Here is a 13,846-nt window from a genome sequence, read left to right on the forward strand (position 1 = left end):
TTTTGTAATTTTTGTCATTTTTGTCATTTTTGTCATTTTTGTCATTTTTGTCATTTTTGTCATTTTTGTCATTTTTGTCATTTTTGTCATTTTTGTCATTTTTGTCATTTTTGTCATTTTTGTCATTTTTGTCATTTTTGTCATTTTTGTCATTTTTGTCATTTTTTGTCATTTTTTGTAATTTTTGTAATTTTTGTAATTTTTGTAATTTTTGTAATTTTTGTCATTTTTGTCATTTTTGTCATTTTTGTCATTTTTGTCATTTTTGTCATTTTTGTCATTTTTGTCATTTTTGTCATTTTTGTCATTTTTGTCATTTTTTGTCATTTTTGTCATTTTTGTCATTTTTGTCATTTTTGTCATTTTTGTCATTTTTGTCATTTTTGTCATTTTTGTCATTTTTGTCATTTTTGTCATTTTTGTCATTTTTGTCATTTTTGTCATTTTTGTCATTTTTGTCATTTTTGTCATTTTTGTCATTTTTGTCATTTTTGTCATTTTTGTCATTTTTGTCATTTTTGTCATTTTTGTCATTTTTGTCATTTTTGTCATTTTTGTCATTTTTGTCATTTTTGTCATTTTTGTCATTTTTGTCATTTTTGTCATTTTTGTCATTTTTGTCATTTTTTGTCATTTTTGTCATTTTTGTCATTTTTGTCATTTTTGTCATTTTTGTCATTTTTGTCATTTCTTTGTCATTTTTGTCATTTTTGTCATTTTTGTCATTTTTGTCATTTTTGTCATTTTTGTCATTTTTGTCATTTTTGTCATTTTTGTCATTTTTGTCATTTTTGTCATTTTTTGTCATTTTGTGTCATTTTGTCATTTTTGTCATTTTTGTCATTTTTGTCATTTTTGTCATTTTTGTCATTTTTGTCATTTTTGTCATTTTTGTCATTTTTGTCATTTTTGTCATTTTTGTCATTTTTGTCATTTTTGTCATTTTTTGTCATTTTTGTCATTTTTGTCATTTTTGTCATTTTTGTCATTTTTTGTCATTTTTGTCATTTTTGTCATTTTTGTCATTTTGTCATTTTTGTCATTTTTGTCATTTTTGTCATTTTTGTCATTTTTGTCATTTTTGTCATTTTTGTCATTTTTGTCATTTTTGTCATTTTTGTCATTTTTGTCATTTTTGTCATTTTTGTCATTTTTGTCATTTTTGTCATTTTTGTCATTTTTGTCATTTTTGTCATTTTTGTCATTTTTGTCATTTTTGTCATTTTTGTCATTTTTGTCATTTTTTGTCATTTTTGTCATTTTTGTCATTTTTGTCATTTTTGTCATTTTTGTCATTTTTGTCATTTTTGTCATTTTTGTCATTTTTGTCATTTTTGTCATTTTTGTCATTTTTGTCATTTTTGTTCATTTTTGTCATTTTTGTCATTTTTTGTCATTTTTGTCATTTTTGTCATTTTTGTCATTTTTGTCATTTTTGTCATTTTTGTAATTTTTGTAATTTTTGTCATTTTTGTCATTTTTGTCATTTTTATCATTTTTGTCATTTTTGTCATTTTTGTCATTTTTGTCATTTTTGTCATTTTTTGTCATTTTTGTCATTTTTGTCATTTTTGTCATTTTTGTTATTTTTGACTTTTTTGTCATTTTTGTCATTTTTGTCATTTTTGTTATTTTTGTCATTAATGTCATTTTTGTCATTTTTGTAATTTTGTGTAATTTTTTTCATTTTTTTCATTTTTTTCATTTTTGTCATTTTTGTCATTTTTATCATTTTTGTCATTTTTGTCATTTTTGTCATTTTTGTCATTTTTGTCATTTTTGTCATTTTTGTCATTTTGTCATTTTTGTCATTTTTGTCATTTTTGTCATTTTTGTCATTTTTGTCATTTTGTCATTTTTGTCATTTTTGTCATTTTTGTCATTTTTGTCATTTTTGTCATTTTGTCATTTTTGTCATTTTTGTCATTTTTGTCATTTTTGTCATTTTTGTCATTTTTGTCATTTTTGTCATTTTTGTCATTTTTGTCATTTTTGTCATTTTTGTCATTTTTGTCATTTTTGTCATTTTTGTCATTTTTGTCATTTTTGTCATTTTTGTCATTTTTGTCATTTTTGTCATTTTTGTCATTTTTGTCATTTTTGTCATTTTTGTCATTTTTGTCATTTTTGTCATTTTTGTCATTTTTGTCATTTTTGTCATTTTTGTCATTTTTGTCATTTTTGTCATTTTTGTCATTTTTGTCATTTTGTCATTTTTGTCATTTTGTCATTTTTTGTCATTTTTGTCATTTTTGTCATTTTTGTCATTTTTGTCATTTTTGTCATTTTTGTCATTTTTGTCATTTTTGTCATTTTTGTCATTTTTGTCATTTTTGTCATTTTTGTCATTTTTGTCATTTTTGTCATTTTTGTCATTTTTGTCATTTTTGTCATTTTTGTCATTTTTGTCATTTTTGTCATTTTTGTCATTTTTGTCATTTTTGTCATTTTTGTCATTTTTGTCATTTTTGTCATTTTTGTCATTTTTGTCATTTTTGTCATTTTTGTCATTTTTGTCATTTTTGTCATTTTGTCATTTTTGTCATTTTTGTCATTTTTGTCATTTTTGTCATTTTTGTAATTTTTGTCATTTTTGTCATTTTTGTAATTTTTGTCATTTTTGTCATTTTTGTCATTTTTGTCATTTTTGTCATTTTTGTCATTTTTGTCATTTTTGTCATTTTTGTCATTTTTGTCATTTTTGTCCTATTTGGTAAATTTTATCATTTTTGTTATTTCTGTCATTGTTGTCATTGCTGTCATTTTTGTCATTTTTTTCATTTTTGTCATTTTTGTCATTTTTGTCATTTTTGTCATTTTTGTCCTATTTGGTCAATTTTATCATTTTTGTTATTTCTGTCATTGTTGTCATTGCTGTCATTTTTGTCATTTTTTTCATTTTTGTCATTTTTGTCATTTTTGTCATTTTTGTCATTTTTGTCATTTTTGCCATTGTTGTGATTGCTCTCATTTTTGTCATTTTTGTTATTTTTGTCATTTTCTTTTTTTTCAATATTTATTAGTTCGTTCTTTTTTCTCTTTTTTACTTTTTGCATTTTTCTCTGGTGTTAATTTTTCTTTTTTTAATAATATTTTCATCTACTGGCAGTTTTATAAATTTTGTCATTTTTGTTATGATTTGTTATTTTAGAATTATTTTTGATTTTCCTCATTTTGGACGAATTTGTGAGTCTTGTGTTTTCTGTCATTTTTGTAATTTTTGACGATAGTGTCATTTTTGTCGTTTCTGTTATGACAGGAATGATTCAAATGACTAAATGACAAGAGACAAAAACCAAATTGATTTAGTGTACAAAAGTTTCCAAGTTAGTTTTGTTTTTTATTTAAGATCTTGTAATTTTAATTTTTTGTCAATTTTTACATTTTTGCCCGAAGTGGAAATCTGTTATTGCCTTACAATAAAAAAGTTCAAATAAGGACTTGGTAACGATTCCGTTAATTTTTTAATCAAATTTGCCTGAACCCACAAATTGTACAACGTGAACTTTTTTTCTCCATTTGTTAGCTGTTGATTTAGCTCAGTGCAGCTCACGTCAAAATTCTTTCGCGTTTGTGTTTGCGCGAGTGTGTGTGTTTTGTTTCGGATGCGTGCGGTTTTTTTTTTGGTGCAGATCGCGGAGTTGAGTCCAGATTCGAGAGTATTTGGCGACGACGTCGGGCAACGGTGTTGATGCATTTTTTTGTGTTTCACTATTTTTGAAAAGCTTATTGTTCGCGAATCGGTAATTAGTTTCCAAGTGCGTGCATATCGGGATTGTGTTCGGCGTTTCCGGTCGTTCGTTTTGGTGTTTCGCGGCTTGCAGATCTGTTTCCGGTCGTTTTTTGGGAGGTGTAATTTTTTGTGAGTGTTTCTAACGTGGCTCTGTTTCGGAATTTCTCGGGGCAATAATTTGGCTTTTGTTTACATTTCTGGCAAAGATAAAAGTGCGTTTATCAGTGGATGGGGAGGTCTTTTCTGGAAGCAAATACAAGTAGAGCTAGTGCTAGTGCCTTTTGGAAAATATTGCCTAACTATCGTAAAATCTTGACTAAACAAAGTGCGATTATTTCACCCCACGATAAAAGGGGTTAAACATCATCAATATCAGCACATCACTCATCACCAGAACCCGGAAGGGAGCGTCCATAGAATCGTTAACTTCATCGGCAGTGCAACTCTGAGAAACGGTTCCGCTGGTTTGATTCGATTAACCACCTGTTAATTCAATAACTATACAACATTCGGTCTGTCGGCGAGCGGCGATCCATCGAAAGCAAGTCAGGGTAAGTCGAGATGAGGGAAGCGAGAAACCCGAAAAAATCATTCATATTTCATGCGGTATGGCCAGCCAACCTTCGGCGACTCACACAGACGCGAGAAAGGCCGATTCAGAATATTTCGGTCCGTCTAGCTCTTGCTAGGGGAGAGAGGGCTCAGGCCAAACATGAATCGAGTTCGAGTTTGTGTGCTGCGTTGGGTACCATCACCATCAATACGGAACACCACCAGGCACCGATTGGTGCTGGTCAGTTTTATTCCACAAGGTTCCGTGTGGTTCTGTCTGAACCGTATGATGGAACAAAAAGTTAAAGACTTCAGCCTGGAGATTTTCTTTTTTGTTGCTATCACAAGAATCAACGACGAGGGGAAAGGAAATGAAATTCGCGATATGCTGTCTCTGAGGTTTTTTTTCCCTTCTATTTGCTTTAAAGATTTCCAGCTAAGCGATTTGTTTTATGTTTCATTGAAGCGGCCAAATGAAGACCGACAAATGCACATAGTGCATTGCGGAATAACCCCTTTTAGAAGTTGGCTCACGAATAACGAAATGGACGGTACACCTATCTTAATACAAATTACCTACATGTTTCTTGGAAATTAGTAAAATAATCTACTAATTCCTTCGCCATAACTGTTTTGCGCTTCGTTGTTTATGGACAAAATATAAATTCAACATTAGTCATACATTGAGGCGAGAAGTTACATGTAGGTACGTGCTCTGAGATTAGTCAACTGCATTCAATGAGAATAGCATAGATTGGCAAACGTTCTCCTCATGCATCTTTTTTCCATACATATTCAGCAGGGTGGTAGCGAAAAAGGTCTTTCGATAACCATTCTATTTGTAGATTTCAGTTCAATCTGACTCCATTTAGGAGCCTCGAGAAAGCTCACATTTCCGTTTTTTTTACCTTCAAAAATCACCTAACGGGAACAAAACGAAATCATGAAATTTTAGTCACTTTTATCATTTTTGTCATTCCTGTCACTGTTGTGATTTTTGTCGTTTTCGTCATTCTCGTCACACTTGTATTTTTTGCGTTCTAGACATTTTTGTAATTTTTCGTTTTGTATACAACCGGCCTAGTTTGTTGTTAAAAATAAATTTGTATTCCAATTATTTTAAAAATCAGTTAAAAATTACGTTTAACCTTTTCAAGCCGTTCGCAAAATATTCGTTCGTTGTGTTTTATATTTGCTTTATATCTCAACAATCACTCTGCAAAATTTCAATAAACAACGTAGGATAGTTTCTGAGAGTTTGAATGGTGAAAGTACAAAAAGTCCGATTTTCGTAGAATTACTGTATCTCAGACCACACAAACTGAGGGTTCAATGGAAGTTTTGATCGCTATTTTGTACTTTTATTTAAAAAAATCTTGTGCTTAAAGCATTGATTTTTGGCTTTGTTATTTCATTTTTCATTAAAATATGCATTTAATAGACCGATAAACGCATATTTTAGTTATGCTGCCCCTATTCACATATGAGTCCCATGTGTAAAAACTGCAAACCGAGAAAAACGCTTGTAAAGTTTGAAACTTGTTTTCATGAAAACAATCGTATGCATCGTTTGTTGGCAAAACCTATCAATAGTTCGGATAGAAAACACTTCAAAGAATACTTTCGTTTACTTTTGCGCTAATACTAACTAATAATTACGGAGAAATTTCAATAAAACACTCATGTGACTCATATGCGAATAGTGTTAACCCTCGATCAGAGATTATTCGCAAATGAGTCTCTGGTGCTAAAGATCGGCAATTTCTAACATATGTTTTCCATTTGTTTACCATTCTTTTTGATGACGGAAGAAAATTTTCGAAAGATCTTGATTCCAAACTGATTTCAATCAAGGTTTTTTCGTCAAGTGGGATGTGTTTTTCCAAAACTTTGTTTTCATTCGTGTGAAATTGCTTCGAATTTATAAGTCATCATCACCATTTAATTCCATGCGTGTTATGGATACGTGGATAATATCGACCAAAAGTCTGCTGGATTCAAGACAAAGAAGGAGATTTCTTCCGGGAAAATCTTCCTGGGTAATAAACGAAAACAGTGGTATTGATATTGTTGTGCATATAGAAAAAAGTAATGAAAAAAGTTTGTTATTTTGTTACCGAAACAACACTTCAAGTACCACCTACCGATCACACATTAGATCGTCGAAATCTCCCACGAAGGATCCATCCTGACCGAAGACTGATCTAATGAGCGTTGTTCATCGGTTGATTTTTGTCGAAAAAATAATTTTGGTAGAATTAACCTGTTACTTATTAATGTTTTTTGTGGCTATGAGCCAGATTTCTTCGGAATCATTTAGCTACTTTACAATCAATTTTTATGTAAATTAATGTTTTAAGCATTAAATAATTGATTTACTTCATTTTCTATCTATCCTTTCCTTTAATTGTAAGCTCTGGCGCTGAATTTTGGTCATGGGACTCATATGCGAATATTTTTCACATGGGACACATCAGGGGTCATATTTTTTCGAAATTTTGGGAACAAACTTCGAACAAAAACTTGTTTTATTGGTAAAAAGTACATTTCTGTCGATCAACACGGGTTTTACCCGGGACGTTCGACGAACACAAACTTGTTGGAGTTCACTTCATTCTGCATTCGCACTATGGTATGTGTCAGTGATCAGTGTATACTGATCTTAAGGCTGCCTTTGATCGTATTGACCATCGTTTGCTCCTCGCAAAACTACGACATCTCGGACTCGAAGAAGGACTCATTCTCTGGTTTGAATCATTCTTGACGAATCGTTCTCTTACTGTCCGTCTCGGAAATGCCGAGTCCCATGTGTTCCAGAATAACTCAGGAGTACCACAAGGAAGCAACATCGGACCTCTTCTATTCTGCACCTACTACAACGACATAACATACGCTCTTCCGTCGGGGTGCAGAATGTTGTATGCTGATGACCTGAAAATTTTTCGGAAAATCGAAAGCTACAGCGACTGCTTAGAATTGCAGCAAATGTTGAGTAAATTTCTTAAGTGGTGTAATTTGAATTGCTTAACCGTCAGTGTGGCGAAATGTAACGTGATAAGCTTTACACGGAAAAGGAATCCTCTGACTTGGAATTACACTCTTCATGATACCGCACTTGAACGAGTTTCCGTTCTGAAGGACTTGGGTGTGCTTCTGGATTCCATAATAACTTTTGAAAACCAATTGAATCATGTTGTAGCAAAAGCAAACAGAAATTTGGGATTTATGCTGCGAACCACCAAGGAATTCACAAATCTACGTTGCCTACGAACTCTTTATTGTTCTTTAGTGCGCTCGCACCTTGAATCAGCGGCTGTCGTCTGGTGCCCCAGCCACGATACCTGGATCAGGAGAATCGAATCCGTGCAATCGAAATTTACCCGCTCAGTACTTCGAATTTACCCCTGGCCAGTTTTGGGAGAATCTCCCACGTACCTGCAACGATGTTCCTGGTTTAAACTGGACTGCCTCGCTGACCGACGTGAATTCCTGAAGGCGGCGTTTGTTGGAAAGTTGCTGCTCGGTGCTATCGATGCACCAAACATCCTTGAAAGAATTGATTTCAACGTGGTACCTAGACAACTGAGAACGCGAGAATTTCTTCGGCTTGGTTTTCATCGAACGGTTTATGGTCAGAACGAGCCTATTCGTGCCATGTGTGCAGTATTCAATGATGTATATAGTGAATTTGATTTTAATTTGTCCAGTGATACATTTGTGAACCGCTTACGAGCTACAATGCTAAGTTAATTTTTGTTTTGTACAGCGTTTTTAAGTTAGCTTCTATTTTGTTAATCCATTAGTGCTAGTTTTGTCTCCTGATAACTGTTATATCGTTTATGTAATCTTCTTAGATGTGTTTTTTGCCTAGTGCTTTTCCCATCACATCCATTTAGACTTTCGGTCCGATGGATTAAATAAATAAACAATAAACAACAATAAACAATAAATTGGAGCACAAAGAAGCGTTTACCATCGATAACTCAAAAACGATGAAAATGCACATGGGACTCATATGCGAATAGGGGAGTATGTACCATTAAGTTGAAACTGGTTCGACGAGGAGCGTAGGAGGGTGATGGACGAAGAGAACGACGCGCGGGCGGCAGTAATGACAAAAAGTACTTTTCGAAAAGTGGAGCGAAGGAGGCAGCGAGTCCGAATTTTCTAGGTGAAAAAGCGCCACCTGAAGGAGGAGGAGCTCGAAGAGCTGGAGCAGCTGCATCGTTCCCAAGAAACACGAAAGTTCTATCAAAAACTCAACGCATCCCGCAAAGGCTTCGTGCCGGAAGCCGAAATGTGCCGGAATAAGGACAGAGGCATCCTGACGGATAATCATGAGGTGATCAAGAAGTGGCAGCGGCACTTCGATGAACATATGCTTCATCTACAGAACGAAATAACGATGCGTGTCGTGCATTTCTTCGTCTGTCGGCTTCGCTCTCTGACCAAATCACCACCCACCGTACCTACTCGGAGAGCAAACAAACACGTTTTGCTTGTGGTTCTAGAAATTCAGGAATGATTTTACGTTTATAATTTTCACATTTGTGTGAAATCTCACAGCGTAAATTGTTGCACCTCACTAGAATGTTAATTAAATTCCCTTTTCAATGGATATAGTTTTGATTGCTTCAAACGGCGAGAAAGCACTGAAAATCCGGGTACAACCTGACGGAGGACCACAAAAACAGATGAAATTTCAATTAGTGAAAAAATCGCGCAAAGTAGCCAACTTTGAAAAATTCCAGTAAATTCAATTTTTGTTGCATTGAAAATCTAAAGACAGCAAAATGTTAGAATTTCAATAAAGTTTGTAGGGGAGATGAGGGCATAACGAGCACCCAGGGCATAATGAGCACTCCTTTTTTCTACATAAGTACGTATTTTCTTAAACAAATTTTCATAAGGACTTGTTTCGTACTACCCATAGTATTAATTTTTCACCAAAAAAGAAATATCCTTTTCATCTGTACAGAAATATTAAATAATAACCAGCTAGGTTCTCAAGTGACGAAAATATTATAATTTTTGAGCACCACCAAATAAGCTTTTATGACCTTTAAATCATCTTGATCTGAAATGTACGCACTGCAACATGATCTACACATTGTTTCTCAATATTCAACATCATAAAATTTTTGATTTTTCACTTCAATCAATTTTAAAACGCTTTTTTACTTTAATTTGTTCACAAGAGGCGAATAGAGCACTATCAATGAAGGCATAATGAGCATTTTCTGCCGGGAAATCTAGCAGCAAATTCAACTCGATGAAGTCAACTGAATAATAGAGCTACAGCTTGACTTGTTTCGTCTGTTGATTTGGCCTATTGGTAAGGTGTTGGAGAGGTAATCAGTAGACTCGAGTTCGATTCCTGTTTGAGGGGATTTTTTTTTGCACATACCATTCATGATTGATTTTTTTTATTGTTACATTATACGGCTAGTAGCATCATCCGTCAAACAAAACACCAGAAACACTATGTATGAGCATGTGTTAATTCTTTGAATTCTACAAACAGACCTAGTTTATTTTGTTATTGCTTTGTTTGATGAATCTACGCCTCACCGTTTAGTGCAATCATGATCATGAATGATAAATGAAAAAAAAAATCACCTCGACCAGAAATTGAACTCGAGCCTACTGATTACCACTCCGACATCTTACCAATAGGCCAAATCGTCAGACGATACACGTCAAGCTGTAGCTCTTTTACTCAGTTGACTTCATCGAGTTGAATTCGCTTTTAAAATCCCCGGCAGAAAACGCTCATTATGCCTTCATAAATGGTGCTCATACTGCCTCGGGGGGTTTCTCATTATGCCTCTACAGTGACTGGTTTTAAGCTTTCGGCAAAAATTTTTAAAATGCCTTTTTAAACGTTTTTATCTACTTTTTCAAGTTTCATCCATTTAGGCCATAGACTATTTGAGTGTCTGAACACGAAACAATGATGTAATTTACATATTACAGCTGTTCTCTATGGTTAAATAAGCGTTTTCCTTAAGGTGGCCATTATGCCCCCATCTCCCCTAGTCATATTTTTTAAAATACTCTACCATCGCTCCAAACAGTATTTACTAGCAATCGAATGAAAAGTAGGTTTTTCAGACCACTTTTTTGAAGTTTTTGTGACCATTTCATTAAAAAAAAATTAAAAAAATATTTCTTTGTTCCATGATGTAGACATGAACTTCAGCTTTCATATGTATAAGGCAAATATTTTTTTGGACGTGTAATATATGAACTACAACAGTTTTCCTGAGGCATATTTTTTCGGGTTTTTTTCTTTCATGCTGAATAACGAGAAAACTAGAAGCTTAAGCTATATATAATGTTCTAAACATATTTTACTGACATTACAAGCTTTTTAGTGATATAAGTTTTATTGTAATCGGTTAGATATAAAGAGAGTTATGACGATTTTAGCTTGGGGTGTCAAAATGACACTCCTAGTGCTGATTAGGGTAATGAAATCTAATGCGGATGAGGGTTAACACGTCAAAGACGAAGCATATGCTGGCCTGCAGAGATCGACTGAACCCGCTTGTCCAGTAATTAATAACAAGGTCACGATCGACGGTGACGAGCTGGAGATAGTCGAAGACTTTGTCTATATCGACTCGACTCACTGCTGACCGCAGACAATGATAGCAGCCGTGAGATCCGGCGGCAAATGATCAGCGAAAGTCGTGCCTACTATGTACTCCACAAGCAACGACGGTCAAGAAGACTTAGCCCGCGCACGAAGTGTAACCTGTACATGACGTTCATTAGACCGGTTGTCCTCTACGGGCACGAGACGTGGATATTGCTCGAGGAGGACCTGTGTACACTCGGAGTATTCGAGCGACGAGTGTTGAAAATCATTTTTGGCGGCGTGCAGGAGAATGGAGTGTGGAGGCAAAGGACGAACCACGAGCTCGAGCGACTCTACGGCGAACCCAGTATCCAGAAGGCGTCGAAGGCCGGCCGGAAACGCGGGGCAGGGCATGTTGCGAGTATGGCGGACTGTCTTGCAAAACAGGTGTTCGCTTCGAATCCGGTAGGAACGAGACGAGCGAGGGCGCAACGAGCGAGGTGGTTAGACCAAGTGGAGCGTGATCTGGCGAACGTGGGGTGCCCGAGAAATTGGAAAACGGTTGCCATGGACCGAGTGAATTTTAGAAATTATGTTCGTCAAGTTATGTCGTGAGACCGAATATGTATATAAATAATAAATAATATCCTTTAATAATCCTTTAATATCAGGCGGTTCAAATAACTCGCCATATTTTATACTGTCGCCAATATTTTTTAATTGACTTTTTGTTGTATCTTCTCTTTTCAGATAATATATCAAAAGCAATACAACAAATACGCACATTCTTTGACAATATTCTACGTAATTGCCTTATTGTAAGTAAAAGAAACCGAGTCGTAACAATGCCAATCCAAATTGCCAACGAGAGCAACGCGAGTGCGGGTGCGGGAAACGAGATCAAGGTGAAGATCGCGTACAGCGGCGAGGTGATGATAACCTACATCAACGAGAGCATCAACTACGAGAGCATCTGCCGGGAGATACGGGAGATCTGCCGCTTCCAGCCGGATCAGGTGGGTTAACTACATATACTCTAGTATTATAGTGTTCTTAATTTTAAAAATTTTGGAATAGGTTTGGTTTTGCTTTTAAATTTTGCTATCGTCACGTCCATCTTTCTGACTAATTCAGTTCAGAGATGTTTTTTTATTAAATTTGTTAGTTAGCGAAGTGACAGTCAACTTCGGAAAAACGAAACCTAAACCTTCATTACATTTTTCCCGGAAAAAAGAGTTGATACTAATCGATGACATAACTTTCCATCTAAAAACCATCGTCGTCGTTCCATTCGCTAATTGGTTTATGTTTTTCATTGGTTATTTTCGTTTCTCTCTCTCTATTTTATGTGCGCCATTTCGCCGGAACTTTTTCCGTGTGTCCACCAGGTGTTTACCATGAAATGGGTCGACGAGGAAAACGATCCCTGTACGATCCAATCGGACCTGGAACTGGACGAAGCCATCAGGCTGTACGAGGTCAATCGCGACTCGGAGCTTGTCATACACGGTGAGTACACCACTGGCGGACATTCCAAATGTCAGCAAGAAAAAAAATTGGGAACGTGCTTCAGGGATGACAGAGCGAGGATGTGTGCCATTTCTAATCCTCCGGATTGACCGTCCAGTCAGTTTTCGGAAAGTTGATGATGCCTCCCAGGCTGCCAAAGTCAGAAACTTGGCCAACGTTGTCGTTGATGGGGAGAATAAAATTGTCACCACACAACCACACAGCTCCTCGGCACGGGTCTTGACCGAACAGGGTTTTGGACCGGAATTTAGGGAGTCCCGGAAAAACGAGACGACCGGATGAGGGAGGTTGTGTGTTGTTAGTTTGGCGAAACAGTCTGTCAAACAAATGCCATGAATAATTAACGATGGGTGACACTCGCTCGCTCGCTGCCGTTCGTCGTCGTTCAACTTTTCGGGGAAAATAGTTCAGTTCAGTTTGTTGTTGTTTTAGAGAGTGACAAAGCAACTGAAGCGGGAAACACTGGCAATAGTAGCATTAGTCCTACCCTACTACTATGCTAGTAGCAAGAAGCGAGCAGCATTGCTGTTGTACACCAGCTGGTTTGTACATTTAGGAAACGAGCACTTTTTTTCTGGCCAAGTTGTCTTCAACCAAGAACATCATTTGGGAACGCTTGGCGATAATGGGTTCCAAAACAAAAGAATTTTGCATGATAACAGCTGGGACTTCGGAGAAAGAATAAGTACTTTTTCTATTGTTTATGGTCGAATGCCATTTTACTTAAACTTATTCTAGATTTGAAATTCTGATCTTTGTAAATTTTTGTTTCTGCTTCTAAATTTAAGTTTAAAATGCATAAAAAATAATTAATTTTTTTTTTGCTTTGAATCAATTCTGATTGCTTGCTGTTAACTTTTTCATACAAATCATAAACATTCTCGGAAACGGAACGTTTTTTGAATGCTCTGTTAATAAAAGTTTGTTCTTTAAACAATATCATGATCAGCCGCAAGGAAAACTATAGTCTAAACCAAGATAACTCACAAAAATACCTCCCTCATACTCAGTGAGCTTTTCCGAGGAATCAACCATCATAGAGATTAGTGAGTGAGGAAAACCATATTACACTCGCAAAGTCCAACAGCGGTTATCAAAACTTTCCCGAAGCTTGATGCCGAAATTTGAATCCATGCAAAGTAGTAGCGAGCAGCCGACAACAGCAGCACCAAAAAGAAGCACAACGTTTGGCGTACCTAATATTTCAAAGTTTTAAATACTACTTCCGGCTAATGAAGCCCGATAAACGCTGGAGACCTAGCGAGAGTAAGTCATCCTCCAAATCCTGTTGTGATGCCCGACCTCAGGGAAAAGAAGCAAAAGCTTATTCCACTCCGGGGCCGGATCCGGATTTTCTCATTTGCACTGTGTTGTGTATCGTCGCCGTTGTTGTTGTTTCCGGTGTTGTCCTTTTTTCGAATGGATAGTTAGTTCTTTTCGAGGGTGGA

The 13,846-nt window shown here is 35.5% G+C and overlaps 1 protein-coding gene across 1 annotated transcript in view; it reads left to right on the forward strand.

Annotated features, from left to right (window-relative positions):
* Window positions 1-3,609: 3,609 nt before the first annotated feature.
* The window catches only part of LOC129749271 (atypical protein kinase C-like), a 113,468-nt gene continuing 103,231 nt past the window's right edge, over window positions 3,610-13,846 (forward strand). Inside the window, exons 1-3 of the mRNA XM_055744212.1 lie at window positions 3,610-4,284; window positions 11,619-11,884; window positions 12,257-12,377. Of these exons, the coding sequence (XP_055600187.1) occupies window positions 11,714-11,884; window positions 12,257-12,377 (292 nt within the window). The 5' untranslated portion in view covers window positions 3,610-4,284; window positions 11,619-11,713. The remainder of the gene's footprint in view (window positions 4,285-11,618; window positions 11,885-12,256; window positions 12,378-13,846) is intronic.

Source organism: Uranotaenia lowii, chromosome 2, assembly GCF_029784155.1.
Source record: "Uranotaenia lowii strain MFRU-FL chromosome 2, ASM2978415v1, whole genome shotgun sequence".
Lineage (NCBI taxonomy): Eukaryota > Metazoa > Arthropoda > Insecta > Diptera > Culicidae > Uranotaenia > Uranotaenia lowii.